This window comes from Bos taurus, chromosome 18 (genome assembly GCF_002263795.3).
Source record: "Bos taurus isolate L1 Dominette 01449 registration number 42190680 breed Hereford chromosome 18, ARS-UCD2.0, whole genome shotgun sequence".
Classification (NCBI taxonomy): domain Eukaryota; kingdom Metazoa; phylum Chordata; class Mammalia; order Artiodactyla; family Bovidae; genus Bos; species Bos taurus.
The window spans coordinates 29,554,088-29,581,693 of record NC_037345.1 but is presented as its reverse complement, the minus strand read 5'-3'; the positions used below and the strand labels follow the sequence as shown (position 1 = coordinate 29,581,693).

General features: G+C 39.7%; 1 protein-coding gene across 2 annotated transcripts in view; it reads left to right on the top strand.

The window, feature by feature from the left end:
* CDH8 (cadherin 8) overlaps positions 1 to 27,606 on the top strand; it is a 409,345-nt gene that overhangs the window by 180,293 nt on the left and 201,446 nt on the right. For both annotated transcript variants that reach the window (XM_024978266.2, NM_001035339.1), the window contains 1 exon segment: positions 13,925 to 14,044. In XM_024978266.2, coding sequence (XP_024834034.1) covers positions 13,925 to 14,044 — 120 coding nt within the window.

Sequence of the window (27,606 nt, the reverse complement as noted above, 5' to 3'; positions counted from 1 at the left end):
TGAGCAAGTGTGTTGGGGAAAAAAAAAAAAGTTGGGAAAATTAGTGAACTCTAGGTAATTGGTATAAAAACGCTGTTCAAATCCCGTCTCTAACTTTCTATTTTTCTAAGCTCCAGTCCGATTGACCTCTTTCTTGGGGGTTCCATCTGATTTGCAACCGTGCCTCTGAACCTTGACTCAGGATCACCGTTTTTTAAAATCTAATCTCAATATCAGTGTCCCCTCCACTTTGAAACCTTGCTATAGCTGTTTAGTTGCCCCTCCTGAGTTATTCAGGTCCTTTCTTTCACCTTTCTCTTCTTCTTCTTCTTTTTTTAATTTCTGGCTGCACTGGGCCTCAGTTGCAGCATGCAGGCTCTCTAGTTGTGGTGTGCCAGCTCAGGAGCTGAGGATACAGGCTTACTTGCCCCGCCGCACATGGGATCTTAGTTCTGTGACCAGGAACCGAACCTACATCCCCTGCGTTGCAGGCGTCTTAACCACTGGACCACCAGGGAAGTCCCTCACCTACAGCACTTTATAATTTTACATTATTTGTGTTAGTTGTTTAATTTTCTGCCTTCGCACTAGTCTGCCCCTCAAGAAAGCAAGGCTTTTCTATCAAGTTTCTCAGGTGCCTTAAAGAAAGCTTGAAACATTGCAAGAGCTCAATAAAAATGTGTTGCAAAATGGCCCAAACAGGAGATCAGTCTGGCTTACCTCAGTATTAGCTGGCTGAACATGAAGAATGTTGTATTTTTTAAACCTTTTATTCTATTTTGGAGTATAGCTGATTAACAATGTTGTGATCATTTCAGATGGACAGCAAAGGGACTCAGCCATCTGTATACATGTATCTGCGTGTGTGTGGTAGTTGCTCAGTCGTGTCCGACTCTTTGCAACCCCACAGACTGTAGCCCACCAGGCTTCTCTGTCCATGGAATTCTCCAGGCAAGAATACTGGAGTGGATTGCCATTCCCTTCTCCAGAGGAACTTCCCAACCCAGGAATCGAACTCTGGTCTCCTGCATGGCAGGCAGATTCTTTACCATTTGAGCTACAGGGAAGTCTTATACATATATCTGTTCTCCCCTAAACCCACCTCCCATCCAGGCTGCTACATAACATTGAGCAGAGTTCCCTGTGCTGAACAGTCGGTCCTTGTTGGTCATCCATTTTAAATATAGCAGTGTGTACCTGTCCATCCCAAACTCCCTAACTATCCCTTCCCTTCTCCTCCCCAGCTTGTTCTCTTAAGTCTGCGAGTCTGTTTCTGGTTTGTAAATAACTTCATTCGTATCACTTCTTTTTAGACTGCACATAAAAGGGATGCCGTAAGATATTTCTCCTTCTCTGTCTGACTTCCTTCACTCAGTATGACAACCCCTAGGTAGGATGGCGTATTTCGGATGAGTTAGTGAATACTTATTATTATTATTTTTTTAAATCTCTTTGAAACCATAGCTCTGCAATGATTGCCCAATTAGGCCTGTTTTGTCTAGGACTTTCCCTTCCCAATAGCACAGCGGCTGAGTGGCTTTTCATGTTGCCGGGTTTGCAATTTGATGGGAGAGTCACTCATTTTGTATTTTACATCTAGGGGGAAGAAAAGTAACTCTGTGATGTGATAGATGTGTTAATTAAGTTGATTGTGGTAATCGTTTCACAATGTATAGGCATATCAAATCATATTATACACCATTTTAAATATACTGCAATTTTTTTGTCAATTATACCTCGATAAAGCTAGGGGATAAAAGAAGAAACAGAAAGAGAGAGAGGGTAGCCATGACCACACTACTGAAAAAATTTTGAAGTCCTGTCTTTTAACTAGAAAATTAAGCCTATTCTGAAAGAATAAAATATGAACAGCCTGTGCCATGGTTGTATTTTTTTTTTTTTTTCTCATGCAACTTGGCCCCAAATTCTCACTTCATCCAATATAAATAAAGTAGTAGCATGCCCTTGAGAGCCCAGGGCTGTGATTTATACAGTGTCCCCTCACCCAGGGAGTGTTGATTGTGTGGTGTCTTTATACCAGCGGGCCCCAATCTTTTTGGCACCAGGGACCAGTTTCATGGAAGACAGTTTTTCCAGGGACGAGTGTGAGGGGATGGTTTGGGGATGTTTCAAGTGCATTATATGTACAGTGCACTTTATGTCTATTACCATTACATCAGTTCCACCCCAGAGCATCAGGCATTAGATCCCGGCAGCTGGGGACCCCTGCTTTAAGGGGCATTAGAGTCCAGTACTCTTGCCTGGAAAATCCCATGGGCGGAGGAGCCTGGTGGGCTGCAGTCCATGGGGTCGCGAAGAGTCGGACACGAGTGAGCGACTTGACTTTCACTTTTCACTTTCCTGCATTGGAGAAGGAAATGGCAACCCACTCCAGTGTTCTTGCCTGGAGAATCCCAGGGATGGGGGAGCCTGGTGGGCTGCCATCTCTGGGGTTGCACAGGGTTGGACACGACTGACGCGACTTAGCAGCAGCAGCAGAGTAAGACCTTGATGTGGGTGGTATCATTCCCATTTTTTTGATTAAGAATCTAAACCTTAAAGATGTTAAAAAAAATGTCCTCGCTGTGTGAGAGCGGCAAATCAATGATGTAGAATATGATCTTTCTTATAACAAGATAATGTGAACAAAATCTTCTAACTTTATAATTGTAGTATATAGGAGTTTTCCACTGCATCATGCCTTCTAAACTTAGCAAAGATTTGCACACTTTCCTGTAATAAAGTGAAACCATGTGAAGGCATTGCTAAAAGAAACTTCAAATACTGTTGGGACAGCAACTCGGGCTCTGCTGCACATTCCTGTACCTCTGCATCTAGCTCTGAGCTCTGCACACAGTGCACTCTATGCAAATCGCCTTTGTGTGAGTGAATGAAGAACTCAGATAATAAAACAGAACCAACGAAGCCTTCCACCTACTGCAGTCCTGACACATTGCGGAAAACGCCTGCAGTGCCACCGGTAGCATAATTGTGCAAGGTCAGGCTGGAAATAGCTGTCAGTCTAAAGCATGAATGATGCTAGTTTACTTCTTAAGCAGTTACAGGATTTTGTTCCATAGGTAACAGAACAGCAAAGGCTTGCTTGCTGGGAACAGGCCACCTAAGAAAAGAAGAGATACTTTTTTTTTTCCCCCTGTTATATTATAAAAGAGTCATTCCGATTCTGAAAGGGTTTATTTATACATATGAAACTGTAAAACAGACAGCTTATTAGTTTTCACAACCAGGCCTCCAATTGTCCTCATTATTTGTTTGCGGAAGCAGTGGGTAGGCCACCATCCTGGCGTTGTTTGCCTGGGATCCAGAAAGCATTTTTCCTCCTGTGCATAGTAAACAAGGGCTGAGATTTTACAGTTACACATTTTCATACAATATTTTTCATTTCTCTCACCCGATGCACATTACAGATGTTTGCCGGAATGCTGCATGGGTGAAGAGAAGACATCTGTGTGCTCTAGTGTGTCTTTTGAAGTGTTTAATTGTTCCAGAAACTTCCAGGCTCATTTTAAAAACACCCTGTTAAGTCTGTATGGGCTGTTTCATTAAGTTACAAAACAGTTTATACCTCAGAATGCTCCAGAATATAATCTGGAAACTGCATTTTATTTCCCGAGTTTATGTTCCAAAACAGAGCCAGAGAAATGACAGGATACATTTCGGTGCTGTCCATCCGCCTGACTGCAGTTTTGAGTCTGTCCCTGTTCCCATAATAAATTCAATTTGGAGCCTGTAGAGTTTGGCAGTGACTCTGCACTACAGGCTGAGTTGGCATGGGAGGAAAACACCCAGCAAGCAATGGTTAGGCCTCTGTGGAAGAAGACAGCATGGGAAGTGACTGTTTGAGATTGCAGTATGGGCTGTGTGTCTTCAAAGGGAGGTTTCTGCAGTGACATGGCAAGCAGACACCGCCTCATCCTTTTGCTCAGTTGCGAGATCGATCACCATCCAAAGGGAAGGTTAGATCGTCTGTTAGTGCCCTGATGTAACTTTCCTAGTTAACCAACAGTAGGTCATAGCACAGATTCCTAGAAGGAAGTGGAAACCTTCCTGCTTATAGGTGAATGAACAGTCAGATGGTACAATTCACTATTTCCCTCAGAACTTAGATGGGGAGGAATTCTCCATATACAAGGTTAAAATAAATAAGCTGCAATTTTTACTGATCCATGTTTAATCCTTTTCCTCCTCCAAAGATCCCCTAAAAGTTTGGATATTTGGCGTGTGTCTTCTATAATTAAATAGCAAAACGGGGAAAAAAAAATATCAGTAAGGTTTAGGTCATCTTCCCCACTTGGGGAGTTTGCTTGAGTCCCTTTAGGAGAAATGAATGTTGAAGCCTATGATATCAGTTATAGAGATGTGAGGAAAAAAGAATATTGGCTGTCTGCATTTATTTCTCTGATTTTGTTCTTAAGTATACAAGGTCTCTGCTCAGACCCAACAAACAAACAGGAAGGAAAAAAAACAAACAAAAAAAACACCTCTAAAAGTGCATGCACAGGAATCCCAGGTTTGATAAGACTAAAAAAAATAAAAAGGATTTCGCATGACACATTTAAAACCTCTAGGGCCAGATGCTTCAGCTTCTAGTAAGCAATAATTTAAACATCAACAAGTTACATGGGTATCATGAAATTATTGCTCTGTGGTGCAACAGCAACCCAAAAGGGTTGTCATTAACACCTGTGCCCCATTACCTCTTGTGTTGCCTACTGCTTGGGGGAATTAATAAGGAAGGTGAGGGGGAATGGGTTGAGAGTTCAATTTTATTAAAATAATGAAGGCATTGCATAGGTTGCTGTTACCTGTTAGGCCTATGAGCTTTGGAATGTGTGACTGTTTAAAGAATGTATTTTCAGATGGTAATGCCAGTTACCCTGTCTGGGGGTTGTCCATACTGAACTTGGCCCAGGATAGCTGAAAGGGCAAGTCAGATTTGGGAGATGTTCCTGGGAGGGCCAGTTATGCACACCTTTCTGAGTTTCAGCTAGTGTGGAAGGTTCAGCTATTTTATTTTTCACCTGCTATTGAAATGCTTATTCTCTGAAAATGTATTGCAAATAAGTCTTTGCAAATGGGGTCTGTGTTCTTCTCATCATAAGGGTTTTAGCTTTTCCAGTGTGCACATTTTCACGCTGCACCAAACCTTTGTTTTTCCGCTCAGGGTGTCAGCACCAGCATTTTTCTTTCTGAATAATGTGCAGAATTGGTGTGCTGACTTGCTCATAAAAAAGTAGAGCCTCGCTAACAGAGCCTCACTACCCAAAACCTCAACATCTTATTTTCCCGAAGGCCTTTCATCTTAGTTTGTCAGCAAGCTGGAACCTCTACCCTGACAGTGTAAAATTTTTAATGGTTAATTTTCTTTGTAGTGTGTGCTGTCATTATAGGCGGGAGATGTGTGGGTTTTGTTGCTAATGGGAGGGAACTTTCAGGTATGGCCAGAGGCAAAGGATTCTGGGAGCACCGTGTTAATTGAAATCCAAGCCAATTGCACTTTAACCAAGAAGCTAAATGCAGAAAAAATATGGATTTATTAAAAGCGGACTTCACCTTGGGATTGATGCCGTTCACACTTGACTTGACACTGGCAGGATGAATTGTGATGACAGGGATCATGTTTGTTGAAAAACAGCTGGAAATACAACAGCTATATTATTATAATTAGGATCTGAATCAAGTTGGATTATAATAGGGGCTTTCTTGGAGAAATGGCACGGTGTCAAATTTATAGTCACTAGCTAAATGAGGCTCTTGTACCGTCAACCAAGGGACAGAAACAGTTCCAAATGAAAACACAAACAGAGAATCCTGTTGTTGTATTTCCTGGGTATCACTCAGGGTCCTATTTATCACACACCAACACTTGCCGCTTTGAAGAAACATTATCCTGCAAGGTTTACACTTTTCAATTTGCCTCCATGGTCTGCATTCTGCATGCATTTCCGTGGAGGAGCCTACACCGCAGCTTGACTAGAAATCTTTTCTGCTGCAAGATTAACCTCAAAGCATCCATTTCCCCCCCTCTGGGTAATCACTTGACAAATGCATCCACAAAACCTCCATGCACATCTATTCCAGCGTACAGGTGCGTCAACAGTCTTGAATCACTATTAGGAGAAATATCATCCTTGACGGAAAGGAGTGCTGCCTTTTCATTTCCAGGTGTCTGAAGCTAAAGGATGCAGATTTCCCAAGAAGCCAGACATCAGGCAGAAAGATCTTGAGGGAGGATGTGGATTAAAGCTTGTCTTAGCTTTGTTACAGTCCTTAGCCCAGTGGTTCTTCTCGGCAAGCGTGTGGGATTTGTATGGACTGGGAGATGTGACATTCAAATATGGGAGCGATTCACTCAAGTAACTCTAAGACACTTGTACTAAGGATGTGCCCAGTGCCTGGCCTTGTGCCTGCTACATCAAAACACATTGTATTTTTGAGCAATTTTATGCCACAGAGGAAACTGATATGAAATTGATTGGATGGGTGAACCTGAGATTGTGTGTTTTTTAACTTGTTGCATTTGAGAATGTCTTTTTGTGTTTCCTCTTCCAAATTTAAGAAAATAAGCTACTTTTTTTTCTTTTCCATTATGATTTTTTCACAGGATATTGAATATATTTCCCTGTGCTATACAGCAGGACCTTGTTGTCTACCTGTTCTATATATACCAGTTCGCATCTGCTAATCCCAAGCTCCCGGTTCATCCCTCTTCCACCCCCACCCCTTTGGCAACCACCAGTCTATATGTTTTTTTTTCTGTTTCATAGGTAGGTTCATTTCTGTCATATTTTAGATTCCACATATAAATGATATCATGGTATTTGTCTTTCACACTTTCACACTTATTTTACTTAGTGTGATAATCTCTGTTGCATTCATGTTGCAGCAGATGGCATTATCGATTTTTAGGGCTGAGTAGTATTCCACTGTATATATGTACCGCATCTTCTTTATCCATTCATTTGTTGTTGGAAATTTAGGTTGTCACCATGTCTTGGCTGTTGGAAATAGTGTTGCTATGAACATAGGGGTGCAATTATCTTTTTGAATTATACTTCTGTTTGGATATGTGCCAGGAGTGGGATTGATAGATCATATGATACTTCTGTTTTTAGTTTTCTGAGGGATATCCATACTATCTTCCACAGTAGCTGCACCAACTTACATTCCCATCAACAGTGTAGGAAGGATCCCTTTTCTCCACACCCTCTCCGGTGAAAGAAAGCTAGTATTAAAATGACTAAGCAAAACTACACCTAGTTACAATTACAATATCCACCACCACTTAAAATGGGAAAAGGCTAGTTTATTATTCAATATCTCATATTCAAACACATAATGTGCCTATAATTATAGTGACAATAAGCTCTCAGAAATATTATGTATTTAACTCTTTTATCCTCTTTACGTGAGCTTCCCAAGTGACGCTAGTGGTCAAGAACCCATCTGCCAATGCAGGAGACATAGAGATGCAGGTTCACTCCCTGGGTGGGGAAGATTCCCTGGAGGAGGGCATGGCAACCCGCTCCAGTATTCTTACCTGGAGAACCCCATGGACAGAGGAGCCTGGCGGGCTACAGTCCATATGATCACAAAGAGTTGGACATGACTGAAGCAACTTAGCATGCATGAACACATACTCTTTACATACATTATTATATTTAATTATCTCAATAAGCCTAGGATATAACAATTTCTATTAACTTCCTTTTTTTTGCAGATTAAAGAACTCAAGCTTAGGAAAGTTTTGTTACTTGGGCAAGGACACACAACTAATACAAGTTGAGCATGGAATATAAAACAAGTGTTCTGGTTCAAGACAGTTTGACTCTAAAGTTGTCTTTCCAGCCACTACTCCCTTACTATTATCTCATTTGTTTTTTGCACAAAACTTTGAGGTTTGAAGAATAAAAAAATTGTTTTTTTTTTTTAATTGATTAATTAATTAGGCTGTATTGGGTCTTAGTTGTGGCGCATAGCATCTTCATTGCATCATGTAGGATCTTTGGTTGCATCACATGGAGTTTTCGGTCGTGGGTCCTGGGCTTAGTAGTTGGGGCACATGGGCTTAGTTGCTCCAAGTTATGTGGAATCTTAGTTCCCAGACCAGAGATCAAATTCTCGTCCCCTGCATTGCAAGGAGAAGTCTTAGCCACTGGACTGCCAGGGAAGTCCCCAGATTATTGCTTTTGTATATGAAAGCAATGAATCACAGAGCAGAGCAGGTAAATGATGGAACTCAGGAACCTGGCAGGCTGGAGTCCATGGGGTTGCAAAGAGTCAGAAATGACTGAGCAACTGAGCAATCTCCATGACTGTTCATTCAGCAGAGTGATTTAAAAGTTACTTCATTTTATAAACAAATCTGAGCAAAAGTTCTTCACAGTAATCAGGATAGAAAATTAATGTTTCTGACTGTGAAGAAGGCTGAGCGCCAAAGAATTGATGCTTTTGAACTGTAGTGTTAGAGAAGACTCTTGAGAGTCCCTTGGACTACAAGAAGATCCAACCAGTCCATTCTGAAGGAGATCAGCCCTGGGATTTCTTTGGAAGGAATGATGCTAAAGCTGAAACTCCAGTACTTTGGCCACCTCATGCAAAGAGTTGACTCATTGGAAAAGACCCTGATGCTGGGAGGGACTGGGGGCAGAAGGAGAAGGGGCCGACAGAGGATGAGATGGCTGGATGGCATCACCGACTCAATGGACGTGAGTCTGAGTGAACTCCGGGAGTTGGTGATGGACAGGGAGGCCTGGCGTGCTGTGATTCATGGGGTCGCAAAGAGTCGGACACGACTGAGCGACTGATCTGATCTGATCTGATCTGATGGAGAAGAGTGAAGTTAAATTTCAAAAAGCCTGGTTTCCATTAGAGTTTATCTGAAGTATGGCTTTACATTAGAATTGCTGAGACGACTTTAAAAACTGCTTCACCTTCATCCCTATATTGTCATCCCACAGATTTGAAAGCAACCCTAGGGATCCAAATATTTTTCAAAGCTGGATACTAACACATAAGCAGAGTTGGTACTCACAGACTTAGCATATGGTAATTTCTGTTCTAGCCCCTGTCTATATTATTTCATTGGAGCCTCGCAGTAATTTTAACATTTGTTGTAGACTTGAAATCTGGAGCGAAGACACGTTAAATGATTGGTCCGAAGAGAAAAGGTACTTACATCAGAACATTTCACATATAAATATTCCATCTGTGAAACTTAACCCCACGCTGCTGCTGCCTAGCCATTCAGTCGTGTCTGACTCTTTGCAACCCCGTGGACTGTAGCCAGTCAGGCTCCTCTGTCCATGGGATTCTCCAGGCAGGAGTACTGGAGTGGGTTGATATGCCCTCCTTCAAGGGATTTTATCGACCCAGGGATCAAACCTGGGTCTGCTGCATTGCAGGCAGATTCTTTACTGCTGAGCCACCGGGGGAGCCTGAACTCCATGCTACTCTGCCCAAATACACTCACCCCACAAATATACACAGAGTTTGTCATTGTTCAGACACTATCTAGATTTATTTATTCTCTTTATGAAGGCATTTCTTAATTTTAGAGTACCCCCACTAGAAGGTAACTCTGTTGATAACAGATTTTTTTTCATTTTATCTCTTCTCTTTTTCCAGCCTAAACAGAAACTAGTATGAAATGCACACACTCACTAACAGCCCAACACAGAGTACAGAGCTTGACTTTATTTTTCTGTTAATGTGTTATGATTTCATAATGGGGGAAATAATTTCTCCTAGAAACAAAATCTAAGTAAAAACACAACCCAGCAAAACAAAAACAAAAGTTATCTCATGGCCTTCTGCAGGGAAGAAAGAGTTCACCCTTTCAGATTAGTCTCTGAACTCAGTTCTTTTAGTAAATCTTGCATCTTTTTCTTGTGATTCATTAAAAAAAAAAAAAAAAAACTCTCCTGAATTAATTTTAATCTTAGAGAAAAGCTTCAAAAATAGTTCATGTATACCCCTTACTTAGCTTTGTTGTTGTTCAGTTGCTAACTCATGTCTGATTCTTTTCAACCCCGTGAATTGAAGCATACCAGGCTTCCCTGTCCTTCACCATCTCTTGGAGTTTGCTCAAACTCATGTCCATTGAGTCAGTGATGCCATCCAACCATCTCATCCTCCGTTGCCCTTTTCTCCTCCTACCCTCAATCTTTCCCAGCATCAGGGTCTTTTCCAATGAGTTGGGTGTTTGCATCAGGTGGCCAAATAGTGTATCTTCCACTTCAGCACCAGTCCTTTCAGTGAATATTCAAGGTTGAGTTGCTTTAGGACTGACTGATTTGATCTTCTTGCAGTCCAAGGGACTCTCAAGAGTCTTCTCCAGCACCACAGTTCAAAAGCATCATCAGCTTACCTTCAGCTGAACATTTTAGGTAAAATTAGTGCAAGGACCAAAACAAGAAAATCAGCACTGAGACTTGTATTTATTGTCATTACCCAGTGTCAATGTTTTATCATCTCTTAATTGGACTATACCTGTAAACCTCATAACTTGTCTCATCTCCTAACATTCTATATCTCTGCCTCCAGTTGAGTCTGGAAGTACTAACGGAGGAGCCTCCTACATAGGGTTGATTGCAAATGATGGATCTCCTCTCTTTTCTACAGGTTGAAGCCAACTTTTCCCATCTTGACATTTATGTGCCCTTATATTTTGTTCTGTTTGCATCTCCAACTTTAGTTTTAATGACTACCTTTTCCAGACATCTCTCTTTCTAACAGAAACCTAGTCATGTCTATCTGACTATCCTCCTCTCACCTGGAATGTCTTTCCTCCAATTCTTCTCCATCCCACACAATATTCAAATAACTGCAAATATTTTGCTTGCATGTGCTCATTTCACCAGCTAGTTGATGAGCTACTTGTGAAAGTGAGTCTTTATTTATTTATTTTTTTGATACTGTTCCCAGTGTCTGGTGAAATGTATTACACAACACATTCAAAGCATTTTTTATCTCTAGCTGTAGATTTTTGTAGAACCTCTGAATCATCATGCCGAGTAAAAATTCCAGTTTTACAGGATGATCAACTGCTCAACAAACATTACATTTTCCTATGTAGTGACCATAATTCAACACACTTCAAAAAAGATTTTGATTGGCAAGATCTTGCAGAAGCTCTACCTTGTTTCAGCAAAAAAAAAAAAAAAAAAAAATGCTGCTCAGATCCACCCACAGCTCCCTTCAGGTTTAAAACACTCTTCCCTCAGCTGCAGGGCGTGTTGACTGTCGACAGTTCAGGGCTGATTATCCCTCAGCTGAAGACAGCCGCCTGGACCAGGGCCAAGCCTCCATTCTGAGGCAGGTTCCCACAGCCAATAACTGGTCAGTGCTGGAGTATAAAGTCTTGGATGGATTTCCTCATTGACCATCCCAACTCTAAAGAGAAGTCCACTGAGGTCTTTGTTGTAACTGCATCACTGCCCAAGTGCTCCTTCTTCCCAGTCTTGTCCTTTTCGCTTTCCTACAGATACTTTTTTTTTTTTAATCAGAGGATAATTGCTTTACAGTGTTATGTTGGTTTCTGCCATGAACAATATGAATCAGCCATGCATGCACGCTCAGTTGCTCAGTTGTGTCTGACTCTTTGAGACCCCATGATCAGGCTCCTCTGTCTATGGGATTCTCAAGGCAAGAATACTGGATTGGGCTGCCATGCCCTCCTCCAGGGGATCTCTCCAACCCAAGGATCAAACCCGTGGCTCCTGGATTGACAAGCAGTTTTCTTTACCATTGAGCCACCTGGGAAGCCCATGAGTATTCTTACGTCCCCTCCCTCTAGAACCTCCCGCCCACCCCACCCCACCCCACCTCTCTAGGTTATCACAGAGCACCAGGTTGAGCTCCCTGTGTTATACAGCAGCTTCCCACTAGCTATCTACTTTACACATTTGTTGGTAGTCGCTAAGCTGTGTCAGACTCTTTGCGACTCCCTGGACTGTAGCCCACGAGGCCTCTCTATCCGTGAGATTCATGGCAAGAATAGTGGAGTGGGTTGCCATTTCCTTCTCCAGCTTTACACATTAGAGTGTATATATGTGTCAATGCTATCCTCTCAATTCGTCCCACCCTCTCCTTCTACATCTATGTCCACAAGCCTGTTCTCTGTGTCAGGGTCTCTATTCCTGCCCTGCAAATAGGTTCATCAGTATCATTTTTCTAGATTCTGTGTATATGTATTAATATACTGATCAAAGGGACTCCTCAGTAAAAATTCAAGAAATCTTCATCTTAGAATCTATTTCTAGGAAGCTCATTTGTAATACCTACCATTCGTTATGAAATCATAGATGATTTATTCATTTGTCCATCCATTCAGTTAGCAAATGTATGTTCAATAATCATTACACGTCCGACACTTAGTGAGGAAGACATGGACCCTGCCCTCATAAAACATGCTTCTTGTTAGCACACCAGACTTCTCCAGTTTCTCCCCACTTTCAGTAATTCCAAGAATTTAACAGTCTCGCAGACTACTTTGTTTTTACTTTTCTTAAAATTCCTTCCCTGCTGTTCTTTTCCTGGTTAAACTCTACCCACCTTTCATCAGTTCAGTTCAGTTCAGTTCAGTTGCTCAGTCGTGTCCGACTCTTTGCGACCCCATGAATCGCAGCACGCCAGGCCTCCCTGTCCATCACCAACTCCCGGAGTTCACTCAAACTCACATCCATCGAGTCGGTGATGCCATCCAGCCATCTCATCCTCTGTTGTCCCCTTCTCCTCCTGCCCCCAATCCCTCCCAGCATCAGGGTCTTTTCCAATGAGTCAACTCTTCGCATGAGGTGGCCAAAGTACTGGAGTTTCAGCTTTAGCATCATTCCTTCCAAAGAAATCCCAGGGCTGATCTCCTTCAGAATGGACTGGTTGGATCTCCTTGCAGTTCAAGGGACTCTCAAGAGTCTTCTCCAACACCACAGTTCAAAAGCATCAATTCTTCAGCGCTCAGCCTTCTTCACAGTCCAAATCTCACATCCATACATGACCACGGGAAAAACCATAGCCTTGACTAGATGGACCTTTTTTGGCAAAGTAATGTCTCTGCTTTTCAATATGCTATCTAGGTTGGTCATAACTTTCCTTCCAAGGAGTAAGCATTTTTCACCTTTCATAATTCCACTCAAATGCAGTGCCTCTCAGAAAGCTGTCCCTGACCATATCCGGTTTGTGCTGGATTAAGTGAGGGGTCCAAACTCAGTGTCAGTGCATTCAGCTGAATTTGTCTCTCCTCTCCTACCACCAAATGTAAGCTTCTCGAGTGTAAATTTTGACTTTGTATCAGGCAAGCTGAATGTATTCAATGGCTAAATGAATGAGTGAATAAAAATGGAAAGTTAATCTGGGGAAAAAAATAAAATTTTGATTCTGTTATCCATAGGCCCAGTTATCAAAATATTATGATTAATTAGTAGTCCAATGTAATTTTATATTTTGAGGAAATAAATAAGATGGGATAAAATATTCCTTTCATATTCTGTGCAGCTTTTCCAGCAGCCAGTTTTTCCAAGTACATTCAGTTGTGCTTTTTGGAGAACTTAAATGTTACATTTTATATCCATCATCTTATTAACCTTACATTTCATATTTCTTTGATATGTATCCTTTTCATATTCTCTAAGCCCACGAATCTGATAGGTATCTTTCAAATGAAAACTACAAAGGAATCTTAAATAATACAGATTCTAAAAGAGCTGTCTTTATATAGTACTTCAACTTAGCAGTACTCTGTCTTTTAAAAGGCTTGTATATTGTTGAAGTTATGATAGTTTATCTCCATATTTTTAAAAAGATTTCTTTTCTTCCTCATTACCACACATGGATTTCTGTATAATATCCTTGACAAAATTCAGCTCTTGGCAAAGAATAATGTGTTAATTCTTATTTTCTCTTTTTCTTTTCCTTTTTTTTTTAGGTACGTCTGTCACTAATGTAACAGCTACTGATGCTGATGACCCAGTTTATGGAAACAGTGCGAAGTTGGTTTATAGCATCTTGGAAGGGCAACCTTATTTTTCCATTGAGCCTGAAACAGGTTTGTGGCCTAAATTTTGAATTCTATTTACTGTGTCATTGCTTCAGGGATACACTTTTCTTGGAATGTGGATTATGAAATGCTCTGGTTAAGGAACTTCACTGCCTATCAGTAACATTTGAATGTGTTATTCCTGTGCAGTGCCAGATACATGGCAAGCCTGACAATCATTTTGATACATATTAAAATGAATTGCAGATCCTTTGTAGAATATCACCTGTTTAACAGATGGCCTGGCACCGTTGTTCATCCCTGGGAAAAAAGTGTGCTTATACCTCAGGCCGACTTAGATATCAGATTTAAGAATAAATACAATTACTTATTGGCTGCAAAATGCTTGGCAAGTAACATTTATAAAGATTTCTAAGTTTTAACTTGCACATCTATGAAGTGGAGTGGAACCTTCCTCATAGCCTTATGAAGATCAGATGAACCAATAAATATTCAGCACACAGTACATGGCATGTGGTAATCATTTCATGCATGGATATTATTATATTTGTTACTAGATTCCTCATTTGTTAAACAGGATTCTGATATCTGTGTACTAGGACTCTCATGAAAATATTATCATTTTTGCCAATATTAAATGCAGCCAGTATCTTGGGTTCAATGATATAGATTTTAGCAAACAGGAAATAAGTTATTTAAAAAAATAAAGCAGACAAACTAGAAAATCTATTTTTAATGATTTGGCAGATAACTTCATAAAATAACAGTTTTTATAAATGAAGATATATCTTTTATTGTTTAATTTTAACAGTGTAGCAAGAGAGCAAAGACACTGTGTCAGACTTTTTATAATCATGATTTTTATAGCATATTTTAAAATTACTTAAAATAGCACCATCTTTTGGGTATAGGTTTTTCCTGTATCTGGTGATTTTGTCTGCAGACTTCCAAATAGAAAAATTCAATATGTGGGCACATATACATTTGTTACTTTGATTCATGAGTTTTCAGCAGTATTGAGATGAATTTTCATGTCTTACCATTAAGTCAATTATTAATTAAATTAAAAATTTAGAGCCTCTCCTCACTTTTTTTTTTTAATTCAAAGAAAAATCCTCATGAATTTAAAAGTGAGAAAAAGTATATCTATACATAAATAGGTCATGGCTTAAAATTGAATTTAGATTCAGAAACAGGAAATAACTCTTGTAAAATACATTAATTAGGGGCATAATTACATACGGTTTTCCTCAGCGAAGAAGAAGTCTGCTATAGATGTCATCTCCTTTGTCCTCCTTGATGACCCTGGGGAAGAGTAGAGAAGGTGGTCAGCTCTGAATTTTAAGGGAAAAGAGAAACATCTGGAGATGTCCTACTCCTCGGCCAGAGTCACAGTGAGAGATGGGACCAGGGTTGGGACTCAGAACCAGGGCTTTAATTTCAAAGCCACTGACAGACATCTTCAAACTTCTCTTTTCAATGGCAAGAGGTATGGTATAGTGGCGTTCGCAAAACAGAAAAGTGTTAACTCCTTAAGTGAAATTGAATAATCTCCTCTTCGCTTCTTGGCTATTTGTTTGTTTACTTGAATCTTTTGGTTCACCATTTACAGTGTAATATATTGAGAAACAATTATTGAGAAAGTATATTGAGAAGATATTGAGAAACAATCGACACATAGTGTTATATTAGTTTCAGATGTATAGCATAAAGATTTAATAGGGATTCCATGGTAGCTCAGCTGGTAAAGAATTCACCTGCAATGCAGGAGACCCTGGTTCTATTCCTGGGTTGGGAAGTTCCCCTGGAGAAAGGATAGGCTACTCACTTCAGTATAAGAATACTGAAGCCCAAGAGGGCTTCCCTGGTGGCTTAGATGGTAAAGAATCCACCTGCAAAATGGGAGACCTAAGTTTGATCCCTGGGTTGGGAAGATTCCCTGGAGGAGGGCATGGCAACCCACTGCAGTATTCTTGCCTGGAGAATCTCCATGGACAGGGGGGCCTGGCAGGCTACAGTCCATGGGGTCTCAAAGAGTCAGACCTGATTGAGTGTAGCACAGCATGTACTGTGAAGTGATTATCATAATAAGTCTGGTTATCATCCATCACCACACAGTTGTATTTTTTTTTCTTTTGATGAGAAATTTTAGGATCTTGGCAACTTCTAAATATATGACACAGTGCTAGTAATTATAGACACTATGTGCCATGCTGTGCTGACTCACTTCAGTTGTGTCTGACTGTGCAACCCTATGGACTGTCACCCTTCAGCCTCCTCTTTCCATGGGATTCTCCAGACAAGAATACTGGAGTGGGTTTCTATGCCCTTCTCCAGGGGATCTTTCTGACCCAGGGATTGAACCTGAGTCTCTTAAGTCTCCTGCATCAGCAGGCAGGTTCTTAACCCCTAGCAGCACCACACAGAACATTATATCCCCAGGACTTATTCATTTTATAACTGTAAGTTTTTACCTTTGGGCCAGCAATAGATATTTATCCAACAAATGTCCAAATCAGCATTCACTACGTGCCAGGAACCAAGTTAGATATAAGGAGACAAATTCACAAAGGCTATATTCAGCCTACAATATCTCACAATCCATTTTGGCAGACAGATTTTTTTTTCAACATAAATACAAGGAAGCATGATGATGCCATTTAAATAATTTATATCTTTAGGAATAACTTACCATGAAGTACAGAGAATAAAAGCCTAGTACTAAGTCAGAGAATTTGGGCAACTTTAAATCTCATTTGACATATATTGCTATTTGCTTAATTAAATGTTGTCAGCAACATTTAATATGTACATTTTCACTCAGCATAATGAGTGTTTATCTCAACCCATATTCATTTTAGCCTTATCATGTCCAATTTGACAGATACAAAGTTATCTGATTCATATTTTAGAAAGTGTATTCTGGTACTATTGTGGGAATGCAGTGGAGAGAAATGATACTTGAAGCATGTACATAGAAGTTACTTAATAAATACTGGTTGAATGAAGTTAAGGTTTTTAACTCAAGCAGAGAGCAGAAGGAAGTAGAGGCTAAATTTAATAATAGAGTCAGCAACAGATGTTTAATAGCTTATCAATTAGCAAGTTGATATAGTTTATCAAATAGCTTATCAAATAGTAAATCACATATTGAAACATCAACATGTTAAATGAAAAGTAAGCATTATTGTGTAAATGTTTGCTTAATTATACTTGAGTTTGTTCGAATGAAAGCAGAGGGTTAGTTGTTTCTAAAGGATCTAAATTTGTCTATCTCTGAGACCTTTGGTCATCTTTCTAAAAGAAAAATTGAGACTGGTGTGAATGCATGTGGACATAGTAGAGGAGGGTATAAGGCAGAAGTACATTAAGAATATTTTAAAATATTTTATGTTAGAAAAAGGTACAAAGAACATAGAACATTTGAATTTTTATTTTCTAAGCAAAAGGAAAGAAAATACCCTTTCTGGTGATGAGAAGATTTGCATCATTTGCCTCATCTGAGAAAGAGACTCTGACTTGGAGTTAGGAGGACAAGTGACTTCTTGGGGCTTAAAGACTGTGAAAGATAGAAGAAGTACTGTCTTAGTTCCACTGCTGTAACAAAATACGATAAACTGGGCAACTTATAAGAAACAGACATTTATTTCTCAGAGGCCTGGAGGCTGGAAGTTTGAGATCAGGGTGGGTACCGTCAGGTTCTAGGGACTGCCCTCTTCTGGGTTGCAGAGGCTGTCTCTCCTGTTCCCTTGGAAAGAGAAGAAGCTAGGTCTCTGGCTTCTTTTTATATGAATGTTAATACTATTTGTGAAAGATTCACCCTCATGATCTACCTCTCAAATCTGCCACCTCCAAATACCATCACAGAGGGGATTACAGTTCACCATATGAATTTGCGGAGGGTAAAAAACATGCAATCCAGGTTAGACATGAAACAGAATTAGGCAGGGAAGTCCATCACACTGTAATTCTGACCTTAAACCCATACAAGTTAGAAGAGGATATACGCTAAGGCAATGTAGATTCACCAGCATCTTGGCCAAACCCATAGACATCCCTGGAACAAAGATTTCTCTTAAAAGGAGTCTCATAGTGTACACAAATGACCAGGCTTTATTATCACCTGCCTTGTGCAGCTGTTGGCTGAGATATACCTGGGAAGAGTAAGATACCCGCTTGAAACTTAAAACCAGTCCTACATATGCCTCAAGTAATCATGTATGGATGTGAGAGTTGGGCCATAAAGAAGGCTGAGTGCCAAATTGATACTTTCAGACTGTGGTGCTGGAGAAGACTCTTGGGAGTCCCTTGGCAGCAAAGTGATCAAACCAATCAATCCTAATGGAAATCAACCCTGACTATTCATTGTAAGGACTGATGCTGAAGCTGAAGCCCCAATACTTGGACCAACTGATGGGAAGAGCTGATTCACTGGAAAAGACCCTGATGCTGGGAAAGACTGAGGGCAGAAGGAAAAGGGGGTGACAGAGGATGAGATGGTTGGATGGCATCATCGAATCAATGGACATGAGGTTGAGAAAACTCCAGGAGATAGTGAAGGACAGGGAAGTCTGGCATGCTGTAGTTCATGGAGTCGCGAAAAGTTGCACATGACTTAGCGACACAACTTCCAGCAAAAACTGGAATCTGGAGAATCATTTTGGGGAATGATCTGTGTAAAGAAGACTGCCCACTGACCACTGTCAGCAAGTCCTTGATGTTAGAATATTTTCAATAAGGAAAATAAAACTGTTGCAGGAAGGGGGACCCCCCTTCCAGGGCCTGAGGGTGGGCTCTTGTCTGACACTCAGAAATGAATTTTCTGAGGAGACGCCTGTGCTGACAAGGCAAGAGACTTTATTGGGAAGGGGTGCCTGGGCAGAAACAGGAGGGTAAGGGAACTCAGGAGAACTGCTCTGCCATGTGGCTCGAAGTCTCGGGATTTATGGTAATTGGGTTAGGTTCCAGGTTGTCTCTGGCCAATCACTGTGGCTCAAGATCCTTCTTGGTGCTGCACACATCACTCAGCCAAGATGGATTACAGTGAGAAGGATTCTGAGAGGTGGTAAGATATAAGGAATGGAGTCTCCTCTTTCCTTTTAACTTTTTCTGAATTTTTCCAGTTGGCAGTAGCTTGTTAGTTCTGAATTGCCACAAGTGGTCACTGTGGTGACCACTGGCCTACTTGGCCAGGGTAGGCGGTTTCAGTCGGTGGTTCCACTGACAAAACCCAAGGATAGGAGACAAGAATACATGTATGTGTCTTGCTTTACTCTCACAAGAATGCTAAGGACAGAACTCCGGACTTTGGAACATAGTAAGTTCTGTTTTCCTGCTTGCTTGTTACATTACAACTTTATGGACTTACTTCCTGTCACCAGAGCACATTAATTGCTCTGTCTCAGGAAGAGCTTCTCCTCTTGTTTTAGGTATCAGCTTAGGATTCAGAAAGATTTGCTATTTATTCTGTTTATTCTCTTCTGTGAGCGTCTCCTAATCAGTAATTATCTTGTAATTGACTTGCTTATGTTTCTAAGTCAGTTTTCATGCTAGAATGTACAGCTCATGAAAGAATGGGGCTTGTCTAATTTGTTCATTTTGCATCCCTATGCCTAGCAGAGAGTTTGGCACCTGAAATTATTCAGTAAGTAGTTGAGACAGAAAGGCATGAAGAGGGTAAGGTGGGGAGAAAGAAGAGAAGGAAGGAATGAATTAATAAAGAGAAAGGGAAAAGCTTGCCACAACTTACAGAGAAGATGAGGAAACACCAAGAAGGCAATCCAGTTTAATTTCCAGCCTGTCTTCCTTCTGTCTATTTTTGTGGTAGGAAGAACACCACTGTAACCTCACGTGTGATTTTTGTTGTTTTTACTGAGATTCACTGAAGACTCAAATTCACGTCATTTCAAAGTCTCATGCTATATCTTAAGTGTCTAGCCAATGCAGTGCTATTCTGGTCCTTGCAAAAACGAACCTTGAGACTTATAAACTCTTGCTCAGATTCAGTTCTAGATTAGATGTTGAGATGGAAAGGTTCAGGGAACCATTGCAGCCATTGCAGAAGAAAGGATGGTTATTAAATATATCTTCATATTCTGGAGATCACTGTGATAGTAATAAAAATAACAATAGTAATAAAAGGGAAAATATTATTGTGTTTCTAAACCATAGTGAAGAAGGAAGAATTTCTGTCTCCAATTTGCAGTTGACAGAACTGTATTTCAGAGAAAGTAAGGTAAAATGTCTTCCCTATCCTTACATCAAACTCTCTGTCAAATTATAAACAATAGGAAGAAATAAAAACAAGACTATAAACCACCACCTCATTTATTGAACATGTATTGTGTTCTTGGCAGTGTGCTAATTGGGTTTGCATGCATTATCAAATTTAATTTAATTTATGCCACACAATATTTTGAGGTAGGTACTAAATGTCATCTCCGTGTTACTGATCAGAGAACAGAGGATCAGAACTGATATTAATACATTTATTGCACAAGGTGTTTGAAGCAAGGCTTCAGGTGAGTCTCTCTGATTGCAAGATCCAGTTTTTCACATTCTCCTGTAACCCCACCTGACTTCCATGCATTGTGTCTCATTCCCTGGGCTGCTGTTGGTATAGAAATGGACCCATAGAACTTGGAATCGGGCCCAGGTCTCCTTTATACATGGACACAGGAAACAATTTGATGTCAGATAAGATGTGAGGCAGTAGTAATTGTAAAATGAAGTGTCATTTTTGTGAATAGCTTCAAAAGGCTGAAAATAGCTTATTTTGTATTCTATAAATGTTTTCTCTCTCTCTCTTTTTTTTTTTGTTTTCCTCTCCCTGCCACCCCCTATACCATATGTTTGCTTGTAACATTTTGAGCACAGACAGGGAGAAATGTGGCATTTATTTAAAAAGCTACTAATTTGAGGATAGCAATGAGAAAACAGTTGCAGACCATCCTAAGTGACTGAAGATGGAACATCTAAATAAAATGCAAGGCAAGTGAATAGTAAATGCTTAATTATCTGAAGAAATCAGGGTAAAGTTGCAGGACAGCGTGCACATTGCTCCAGGCAATCAAGACTAAGAAAAATGACCAGTTGCAAAATAAACCAAGTTAATTCATTGACCTTTTGTTGAGACTCAGACCATCTTTCTTTATTGGATACAAATAGCATTTGTCTCAGTGGAACCTGTAAAAATGAGCTAAGGCAAAAAGTACTCCTTGGAAAAAATAATCCATATAACGAATGGTTCTCTTTTATAAAAATCAAGGATAATACACAGTCTCTTCATGGAATGCCTTTATGGCATTGAGTCATTGTTATAACTTCTGGGCCAAAGTGATAAAGTGCAAACATACAAGATCTCTTTTTAAAAAATATCAGGATTACATAAATTATCATTTCCACTGCCTTGAGGACTGGCTAAAGAATTTTACTGTGCAGACCTTTGAGAAGAAACATTCAGATAAACTCAAGCTGTCCAACAATGCTAGGATATACATTGATGAATGAGAATCTCTTTGTAATTCACATTAAATGATACCTAGTCAACATCTACACTCTAATATTAAAGTCATATGCTAGCCATTGAGCGTGCAGTGTTGTATATGATAAATCCTAAAAGAGATATATGTTGTTGCTGTTGTTTAGTCGCTAAGGCGTGTCTGTCCCTTTGTGACTCCATGGACTGCCATCTACCCAGACCCCTCTGATGGGATTCTTCAGGCAACAATAGTGGATTGGCTTACCATTTCCTTTTTCAGGGGATCTTCCTGACCTAGGGGTTGAACCCACATTGCCTGCTTGGCAGGTGGATTCTCTACCACCGAGCCATCTAGGAAGCCAAAATATGTGGGCAATCAGAACAGGGTGATAACATAGGATCCTCGCCAGAATTCTTTTTTTTTTTTTGTAATTTATTTATATTTTATTGAAGGATAATTTCTTTACAGAATTTTGCTGTTTTCTGTCAAACCGCAACATGAATCAGCCATAGGTATACATATATCCGCTCCCTTTTGAACCTCCCTCCCATTTCCCTCCCCATCCCACCCCTCTAGGTTGATACAGAGCCCCTGTTTGAGTTTCCTGAGCCATACAGCAAATTCCCGTTGGCTATCTATTTTACATATGGTAATGTAAGTTTCCATGTTCCTCTTTCCATACATCTCACCCTCTCCTCCCCTCTCCCCATGTCTGTAAGTCTATTCTCTATGTTTATTTCTCCATTGCTGCCCTGTAAGTAAATTCTTCAGTAACATTTTTCTAAATTCTGTATATATGTGTTAGAATACGGTGTCTATCTTTCTCTTTTTGACTCACTTCACTCTGTATAATAGGTTCTAGGTTCATCCACCTCATTAGAACTAACTCAAACATGTTCCTTTTTATGGCTGAGTAATATTCCATTGTGTATATATACCACAACTTCTTTGTCCATTCATCTGTTGATGGATATCTAGGTTGCTTCCATGTTCTAGCTATTGTAAACAGTGGTGCAATGAACAATGAGATACGTGTGTCTCTCTCAATCTTTGTTTCCTCAGGGTATATGCCTATGAGTGGGATTGCTGGGTCATATGGTGGTTTTATTCCTAGTTTTTAAAAGAATCTCCATACCATCTTCCATAGTGGCTGTATCAATTTACATTCCCACTAACAGTGCAAAAGTGTTCCCTTTTCTCCACACCCTCTCCAGCATTTATTGTTTGTAGACTTCTTGATGAGGGCCATTCTGACCACTGTAAGGTGATAGCTCATTGTAGTTTTGATTTGCTTTTCTCTAACAATGAGCAATGTTGAGCATCTTTTCATGTGTTTGTTAGCCATGTGAATGTCTTCCTTGGAGAAATGTCTGTTTAGGTCTTTTTGCCACTTTTTGACTAAGTTGTTTGTTTTTCTGGTATTGAATTGTATGAGCTGCTTATATATTTTGGAAATTAATCCTTTGACAGTTGTTCATTTGCTATTTTTTTCTCCCATTCTGAGGGTTGTCTTTTCACCTTGCTTATAGTTTCCTTTGCTGTGCAAAAGTTTTTTTTTTTTTTTTAATCAGGTCCCACTTGTTTACTTTTGTTTTTATTTCCGTTACTCTAGCAAGTATGTCATAGAGGATCTTGCTTTCATTTATGTCATTGAGTGTTCTGCCTGTGTTTTCTTCTAAGAGTTTTATAGTTTCTGGCCTTACATTTAGGTCTTTAATCCATTTTGAGTTTATCTTTGTGTATGGTGTTAAGAAATATTCTAATTTCATTCTTTTACATGGAGCTGTCCAGTTCTCCCAGCACCGTTTATTGAAGAGGCTGTCTTTGCCCCGTTGTATATTCTTGCCTTCTTCGTCAAAAATAAGATACCCATAGGTGCGTGGGTTTATTTCTGGGCTCTCTATCTTGTTCCATTGGTTGGTATTTCTGTTTTTGTGCCAGTACCATACTGTCTTGATGACTGTGGCTTTGTAATATAACCTGAAGTCAGGAAGCTTGATTTCTCCAACTCTATTCTTCTTTCTCTAGACTGCTTTGGCTATTCGGGGTCTTTTGTGTTTCCATATGAACTGTGAATTTTTTTGTTCTAGTTTTGTGAAAAATGCTATTGGTAATTTGATACGGATTGCACTGAATCTGTAGATTACATTTGATAGTATAGTTATTGTTACAATATCGATTCTTCCTACCCAGGAATGTGCGATATCTCTCCATCTGTTTATGTCATTTTATTTATGTCTTTTATTTCTTTTATTGGAGTCTTATAATTTTTTCTGTACAGTTCTTTTGTCTCCTTAGATAAGTTTATTCCTAGCTATTTAATTATTTTTGTTGTAATGGTGAATGGGATTGATTCCTTAATTGCTGTTTCTGATTTTTCAGTGTTAGTATATAGAAATGCCAGTGATTTCTGTGTATTGATTTTGTATCCTGTAACTGGTAAATTCACTGATTAGCTCTAGTAATTTTCTGATACATCTTTAGGGTTTTCTAGGTACAGTATCCGGAGAAGGCAATGGCACCCTACTCCAGTACTCTTGCTTGGAAAATCCTATGGATGGAGGAGCCTGGTAGGCTGCAGTCCATGGGGTCTCGAAGAGTCGAACACGACTGAGCGACTTCACTTTCACTTTTCACTTTCCTGCATTGGAGAAGGAAATGGCAACCCACTCCAGTGTTCTTGCCTGGAGAATCCCAGGGACAGGGGAGCCTGGTGGGCTGCCGTCTATGGGGTCACACAGAGTCAGACACAACTGAAGCGACTTAGCAGCAGCAGCAGCAGGAGGTACAGTATCATGTAATCTGCAAACAGTGAGAGCTTTTATCCTCCTTTTCTGATCTGGATTCCTTTTATTTCTTTTTCTTCTCTTATTGCTATAGCTAGGACTTCCAGAAATGTTGAATAATTGTGGTGAAAGTGGACACCCTTGTCTTGTTTCTGATCTAAGGGGGAATGCTTTCAGTTTTTCACCGTTGAGAATAATGTTTGCTGTAGGCTTATCGTATATGGCCTTTACTATGTTGAGATTGGTTCCTTCTATGACAATTTTTTGAAGAGTTTTAATCATAAGTGAAAGTGAAAGTGAAGTTGCTCAGTCATGTCTGACTCTTTGCGACCCCATGGACTGTAGCCTAGCAGCCTCCTCTGTCCATGGGATTTTCCAGGCAATAGTACTGGAGTAGATTGCAATTTCCTTCTCCAATCATAAGTAGGTGCTAACTTTTGTCAAAGGCTTTTTCTGCATCTCTTCAGGTGATCATATGGTTTTTATCTTTCAATTTGTTAATATGGTGTATCACATTGATTGATTTGCATATATTGAAGAATCCTTATATCCCTGGAATAAATCCAACTTGATCATGGTGTATGAGCTTTTTGATGTGCTGTTGAATTCTGTTTGCTAAAACTTTGTGGAGGATTTTTGCATCTATGTTCATCAGTGATATTGGCCTGTAGTTTTCTTTTTTTGCGTCTGATTTTTTTTTTCTTTTTCTTTGTCTGGTTTTGGTATCAGGGTGATGGTGGCCTTATAGAAAGAGTTTGGAAGTGTTCTTTCCTCTGAAATTTTTAGAAAGAGTTTTAGAAGGATAGGCATTAGCTCTTTGAAATGTTTGATAGAATTCTCCTGTGAAGCCATCTGGTCCTGGGCTTTTGTTTTTTGGGAGATTTTTGATCACAGCTTCAACTCAGTGCTTGTAATTGGGTTGTTCATAATTTCTATTTCTTCTTGGTTCATTCTTGGAAGATTGAACTTTTCTAAGAATCTGTCCATTTCTTCCAGATTATCTATTTTGTTGCCATATAGTTGTTCATAATAGTCTCTTATAATCCTTTGTATTTCTGCACTGTCTGTTGTAATCTCTCCTTTTTCATTTCTAATTTTGTTGACTTGTTTCTTCTCTCTTTTTTCCTTAATGAGTCTGGCTAAAGGTTTGTCAATTTTGTTTATCTTCTCAAAGAACCAGCTTTTAGTTTTATTAATCTTTACTATTGTTTATTTCATTTCTTTTTCATTTATTTCTGCTCAGGTCTTTATGATTTCTTTCCTTCTACTAATTTTGGGAGTTTTTTATTCTTCTTTTTCCAGTTACTTTAGGTGTAAAGTTAGGTTTTCTATTCAATGTTTTTCTTGTTTCTTCAGGTAGGATTGTATTGCTATAAACGTCCCTCTTAGAACTGCTTTTGCTGCATCCCATAGGTTTGAGTTGTTGTATTTTCATTGTCTTTTGTTTCTAGAAATTTTTTGATTTCCCTTTTGATTTCTTCAGTAACCTGTTGGTTATTTAGAAATGTGTTGTTTAATCTCCATGTGTTTGTGTTTTTTACAGTTTTTTTCTTGTAATTGATATCTAGTCTCTATAGCATTGTGGTTGGAGAAGATGCTTGATACAATTTCAGTTTTCTTAAATTTACTGAGGTTTTATTTGTGACCCAAGATGTGTTCTATCCTGGAGAATGTTCCATGTGCACTTGAGAAGAAGGTGTATTCTTCTGCATTTGGATGGAATGTCCTAAAGATATCAGTGAGATCCATCTCGTCTAATGTATCATTTCAGACTTGCGTGTCCTTATTAATTTTCTGTTTTGATGATCTGCCCATTGGTGTGAGTGGGGTGTTAAAGCCTCCTACTATTATTGCGTTATTGTCAATTTCTCCTTTTACGTCTGTTAGTGTTTGCCTTATGTATTGAGGTTCTCCTATGTTGGGTGCATAGATATTTATAATTGTTATGTCTTCCCCTTGGATTGATCCCTTGATCATTATGTAGTGTCCTTCCTTGTCTCCTGTAATCTTCTTTATTTTAAGGTCTGTTTTGCCTGATATGAGGATTGCTACTCCAGCTTTCTTTTGATTCCCATTTGGATGGAATATATTTTCCCATCCTCTCACTTTCCAGAATTCTTGAAATGGGGATGCTGAGGAGTCCAATGAAGGCATCTAGTGTTGAAAGAGGAGATTAAAGAAGCCTTTTAACAGGTAGCATTGGGCCTAGAGACTGTCATACAGACTGAAGTAAGTTAGAAAGTAAAAAAATATCATACATTAATGTTGAATATATACGTGGAATCTAGAAAAATGGTACAGATGAGCCTATTTGCAGGGCAGGAAAAAATGGTACAGATGAGCCTATTTGCAGGGCAGGAATAGAAACACAGATGTAGGGAACAGAAGTGTGGACATAGTGGTGGGGATGAGGAGGTAGGATGAACTGGGAGATTATGATTGACATATATACACTACCATGTATAAAATGGGAATGGGCTTCCCTAATAACTCAGTTGGTAATGAATATGCTTGCAATGCAGCAGACCCCAGTTTGATTCCTAGGTTGGGAAGATCCCCTGGAGAAGGGATAGGCTACCCACTCCAGTATTCTTGGGCTTCCCTTGTGGCTCAGCTGGTAAAGGATTCACCTGCAATGTGGGAGACCTGGGTTCAGCTCCTTGGTTGGGAAGATCCTCTAAAGAAGGGAAAGGCTACCCACTCCAATATTGTGGCCTGGAGAATTCCATGGACTGTATAGTCCATGGGGTAGCAAAGAGTGGAACATGACTGAATGACTTTCACTTTCCCTTTCAATAACTTTCACATGTATAAAAGAGATAGCTAGTGGGGAGCTGTTGTTTGGCACAGGGAACTCAGCTAGGTGCTCTGTGGTGACCCAGAGGGGTGCTATGGGGTGTGGGAGGGGGTCTAAAAGGGAAGGGATATATGTATACATATAGCTGATTCACTTCATTGTACAGGAGAGACAAACACAATATTATAACCCAATTATACCCTGATTAGAAAAAGGTTACCAACAAAGACCTACTGTATAAGCACAGGGAACTCTGCTCAATACACTGAAATAACCTAAATGGGAAAAGAGTTTGAAAAGGGATAGATACATGTATATCTATAACTGATCACTTTGTTATATGCCTGAAACTAATACAACATTGCTAACGAACTATGCTCTAATATAAAATAAAAATTTTAAAAATAGGTAGTGATACTAAAGTCTGTGCGTCCTGAAAACCTGTTTCCACTAACAGGTAATTGTTCCACGGTAGGGGAGACTGTTAAATAAGGCCTTTTAGCATGAAGAAATAAAGAGGATATGTGGTCCAGGGGGAAAAATATA